Source organism: Bison bison, unplaced genomic scaffold (genome assembly GCF_000754665.1).
Source record: "Bison bison bison isolate TAMUID 2011002044 unplaced genomic scaffold, Bison_UMD1.0 scf7180017863408, whole genome shotgun sequence".
Taxonomy (NCBI): domain Eukaryota; kingdom Metazoa; phylum Chordata; class Mammalia; order Artiodactyla; family Bovidae; genus Bison; species Bison bison.
This window is the reverse complement of record NW_011493980.1, coordinates 54,438-59,808: the sequence shown is the minus strand read 5'-3', so window position 1 is coordinate 59,808 and position 5,371 is coordinate 54,438. Positions and strand designations below refer to the sequence as shown.

Below are 5,371 nucleotides of genomic sequence, written 5' to 3'. Positions count from 1 at the left end.
TCATTACCTTTGAGGGATGTGCCACCCAGTTCTTCTTCTTCACCCTTTGTGCTAGTGCTGAGTGCTTCCTTCTGGCCGTGATGGCCTATGACCGCTGCGTGGCCGTGTGTAACCCCCTCCTCTACGCCTCGGCCATGACGCCCCAGACGCGCCTGGGGCTGGTGGCCGGGGCGTACGGTGGTGCCGCGGTCAATTCCGTGGTCCGCACCAGGTGCGCCTTTTCTCTCTCCTTCTGCAAGTCGAACCACGTGGACTTCTTCTTCTGTGACCTCCCTCCCCTGCTGAAGCTTGCCTGTAGTGAGACCAGGCCACGAGAACGGGTGATCTACCTTTTAGCTTTCTTGGTCATTGCAACCAGCGTTTCAGTGATTCTCATATCCTACCTGTTCATCATTCGGGCCATTCTGAAGATTCGTTCAGCTGGCGGCAAAGCCAAAACCTTCTCCACCTGTGCTTCTCACATAACTGCCGTGGCTCTTTTCTTCGGGACGCTCATATTCATATACCTGAAAGGTAACATGGGAAAATCTCTCTGGGAGGACAAGATCGTGTCAGTATTTTACACTGTGGTCATCCCGATGCTGAACCCACTGATCTACAGCCTGAGGAACAAAGAAGTGAAGGAGGCTCTGAAGAGAGCTCTCAGCAGGATGAAGGTTTCCCAAGCAGAGTAAGACTTGAGCTCAGTTGATTCAGAAGCTCCTGCAGATAATCCTTTGGGCTTTTAGCTTGTCTTTGTAATAGAGAAACCAGACCTGATAATTACAGAGACATATGGAGGCAAAAAAAAAAAAAAAAAAAAAGTAGATTTAGGTTCCAGTAATTGCTTTATTAACTCTGTGACCTTGAGCCAGAAATTCTCTGCCTCAGTTATCACACCAGTAAAAATTACCTAGCTATGATTAAAGCCAGTCTCAAGAGAAATTGAGTGCTGAAGGACTTTATAAGTGATAAGATGCTATAAAATGTGAAATTTATTTTTCTGAACCATCCTGAATATTGCTGATTGTTTTCTCAGCTACACAGTTTCTTTTTTCCCATCACGCTAACATCTGGACTTTGAATACTTACAATGCAGTAGCTTATTGCTTACATAGTGAGGATAGTCATCTTCCTTGGTTGTGGGTAGTGGGGTAGAAATCAACCTTGTCCAAAAGAAACTGGATCCTCAACATTCAATCATGTATAATTTAGGTATTTGTCATGGAAGAGTCAAGGGGAAGAAAATAAGGGAAGAAAAATAGAGGAAAGAAAGGGGAAAATAGATGTGAACTGGAAAATGTTCAAGTTAGTTTACTTCCTGAGGTACTGTAGAGGACCAAGACACTGCAGAATCAAAGAAAGGTGTAATGACTTGCATTAATTATTGAAAACAGTTCGATCTTGGTGTAAAGCTGAACTGAGCCTGATGGATAACTTTTGAAATATTTCTTGATCACCAAAGGTCAGGATCCCTGTTTTATTTCTGAAGCATTGTTCATGGACCATCTGGCTCAGTTCACTCAAGCTATTTTCTGTTCTCCAGTAATGAAAACCAGCACTTCCATCTCCTATAGGACATTTACTTTATCATCTGCAGACAGATGACTATGAATCTGACTGCCACCTTTTAACGACCTTCACGTCCACTAGAAATATTACTTGGGAAATGTCTCCATGGAGATTCCACAATCTGATTCATCAATTCAGCAAATATTTATAGATTATCAACTACATATCAGAAATAACACTAAGTTCAGGAATATAATAGTAAATAAGAAAGACATGGTTTTTCCTTCATGGAGATTAGAATGCAGGGTATAGATATTGAGCCACGACACAGTTGAAAAAGTTGGCTTAAAACTCAACATTTAGAAAACTAAGGTCATGGCATCTGGTCCCATCACCCCATGGCAAATAGATGGGGAAACAATTGAAACAGTGAGAGACTTTATTTTTTTGGCCTCCAAAATCACTGCAGATGATAACTGCAGCTATGAAATTAAAAGACACTTTCTCCTTGGAAGAAAAGTTATGACTCACCTAGATAGCATATTAAAAAGCAGAGACATTACTTTGCCAACAAAGGTCCATGTAGTCAAGGCTGTGGTTTTTCAGTAGTCATGTGTGGATGTGAGAGTTGGACCATAAAGAAAGCTGAGAGCCAAAGAATTGATGCTTTTGAACTGTGGTGATGGAGAAGACTCTTTAGAGTCCCTTGGACAACAGGAGATCCAACCAGTCCATTCTAAAGGCAATCAACTCTGAACATTCATTGCAAGGACTGATGGTGAAGCTGAAACTCCAATACTTTGGCCACCTGATGCGAAGTACTGACTCATTGGAAAAAACCCTGATTCTGGGAAAGATTGAGGGTGGGAGGAGAAGGGGACGACAGAGGATGAGATGGCTGGATGGCATCACGACTCAAGGGACACCAGTTTGAATGAACTCTGGGAGTTGGTGATGGACAGGGAGGCCTTGCGTGCTGGGGTTCATGGGGTCGCAAAGAGTCGGACACGACTGAGCGACTGAAATGAACTGAACCCAATTAATTAATTTTTTGATGTGATTTTGGAAAGGGGAAGAGAGGAAGCATCACAGGATACTGTTACCCTGTATAGTAGGGTTCTGACTCAGTTTGATGAGATCAGGTAAGCCTCCCCTGAGGAGCTGACCGCTAAGCTGAGGCTTAAAGAGTAAGTACGTCATAGTCATAGGATGGGGTTACCACTCCAGATGGAAGGAGTTGCAAATGCAAGGATGCCTTGAGGAACTGAGAAACCGGAGTGGCTGCAGCCTGATGAGTGAGAGGCTTAGTGTGAGATTCAGCTGCTAAATTCAAGAGAAACCAGGTCATGGAGAGCCTCGCAGGCTCGCTTAGGGACTTGTGGACTTTACTTGAAAAGCAAGGGATGAAATAATCTTCTCTGAAATTTAAGATCCCTTTGGCTGCAGTGAGACTGGGTGGAAGGGGGGCAGTCTTAGGTAGTGGAGATGGAGGGAAAGAGACCCACTTCATCAAAAGAACAACAAGTGGTGTATTCCAGGAAGAGGTGCTTGGTTGCCCTCCAGTACTGTATGCTTTGTTCTAGAATACACATTAGGCCAGAGAAAGATAACATGTGGGTGTCCGACCATGTTATTGGTATAGGACCGATTCTGGGAAGATGGTGAATTTGGGGAAATATACTTTTGGAGGCATCCGCTTTTTATGTGGTGTACCTTTTCTTCTCTGGATTGCGGACCTAACCACAATCAGGATTTAATCAGGTATGCACCTGGTGTCCATTCATCAAAATGATCAACAACTACTTTTTCTTCAGAGGGCAACACATGTTCAGTAATTCCTGCTATATGCCAGACTTCGTCAATGGGCTGAAGAAATCGCCCCTTGGAGGGTTCTTGCATGCTTAAAGGCAGGAAAAACTTTCCATTTAAAAAATAAATAAATGAGAAAAATGCGAGACAATGAGTGTGCTGTTTGAGTAGTGGTGAGAGCAGCCTCACATTTCCCCCCACTTCTATTTGACGTGGTTCTTCCTCCGTGCTACCCCATGAACAGCAGCACACCAGGCTTCTTTGTCCTTCTCTATCTCCTAGAGTTTGCTCAGATTCATGTCCATTGACTCGGTGATGCCATCCAACTGTCTCATCCTCTGTCGTCCCCTTCTCCTCCTGCCTTCAGTCTTTCCCAGCATCAGGGTCTTTTCCAATGAGTTGGCTCTTCGCATCCGGTGGCCAAAGGATTGGAGCTCCAGCTTCAGCATCAGTCCTTCCAATGAATATTCAGGTTGATTTCCTTTAGGGAATCTTGGTGGGTGGCAGCAGCCTTTGCCTGTACGTGAATGCCCTTTGACGCATGCACAGTACTTGTGTATATGAAGTTGCTTCAGGGGTGCACAAGTGAATGAAATGCAGATGAAGTCTGAGCGTGTTTTAGGGGCCCATCTTCTGGTGATGAGATAAGGCACTAGAGGAAATTGCATTTATGTTACATTTCCACCTAAGTATATTAATAAATGAATGAAGACATTCCCATAGTGTCTAATGTATACCAGGCTCTGGGCCAAGAATTTTCACTTATCTCATTGGCAGGACTCATTGTTAAAATAGACACTGCTGTTGTTTAGTAACTAAGCCATGTCTGACTTTTTTCAAGCCCATGGACTGTAGCCCGCCAGACTCCTCTGTCTGTGGGATTTCTCAGGCAAGAAGACTGGAGTGGGTTGCTGTTTCCCCCTCCAGGAGATCTTCCTGACCCAGGGATTGAACCCATGTCTCCTTCATTGGCAGGTGAGTTCTTTACCACTAAGCCAAAACAGACGCTACACGGTCTTTTGGAGAATAGGGTCCGATCACAGTGATTTTATGTGTCGATTTTACCCCTGGGGTTGGGAGTGCAGATATTTGGCTAAACGTTAATTCTGGGTGTGTCTGTGAGGATGCTGGTAGAGGGGATAAGCATTTGAATTGGTGGACTCAGTAAAGCAGGTCACCATCCCCAGTGTGGTGGGTGCCCTCCAGTCCTGAGGGCTTGACTGGAGCACAGAGAAGAGGTTGGGGGTCGGGGGTCGGGGGGCAACTCATGCCAGCTTCTCTTCCTGACTTGCATGAACCGGAGCACGCTTCCTTCTGAACTTGGACTGGGATCAACACCATCGCTTTCCCTGGTGTTTGAACCCTGAACCACACCTCTGCTTCCCTGGGTTTCCTGGATTGTGGGAATTCCTACTTCCGTAAAAGGAACTGTGTGGGCCAGTCCTTGTGAGAAATCTCCTGCTTTGCCATAAACAGATCTATTACCTCTGAAAGTTTCCTACCGCACTATTTATTTTTTATTACGATGATATTATTTTGTGATAAGAACACAATGTAAGATGTACTCTTTTAGCAAATTTTAAAGTGTACTATAGAGATTATGGTCATGGTTTCACAGGTACACACTTATCTCCAAACTCATCAAGTTGTATATACTGAGTATGTACAGTTTTCAGTATGTCAATCATACCTCATGCAAGTGGCTTAAGAAAAAAAAATCTATAGATTGACATATGTGCACTACTATATATGCAATTGCTGCTGCTGCTAAGTCACTTCAGTCATGTCCGACTGTGTGCGACCCCAGAGACGGCAGCCCACCAGGTCCCCCGTCCCCAGGATTCTCCAGGCAAGAACACTGGAATGGGTTGCCATTTCCTTCTCCAATGCATGAAAGTGAAAAGTGAAGGTGAAGTCGCTCAGTCATGTCCGACTCTTCGCAACCGCATGGACTGCAGCCCACCAGGCTCCTCCGTCCATGGGCTTTTCCAGGCAAGAGTACTGGAGTGGGGTGCCATCGCCTTCTCCGTAAATGCAGTAGATAACTACTAAGGTTCTACTGCATAGCACA

General features: G+C 44.8%; 1 protein-coding gene across 1 annotated transcript in view; it reads left to right on the top strand.

The window, feature by feature from the left end:
* Positions 1 to 674, top strand: part of LOC104983760 (olfactory receptor 9I1-like) — a 3,811-nt gene extending 3,137 nt beyond the window's left edge. Inside the window, exon 3 of the mRNA XM_010833282.1 lies at positions 9 to 674. Within this exon, the coding sequence (XP_010831584.1) occupies positions 9 to 674 (666 nt within the window). The remainder of the gene's footprint in view (positions 1 to 8) is intronic.
* Positions 675 to 5,371: the final 4,697 nt, after the last annotated feature.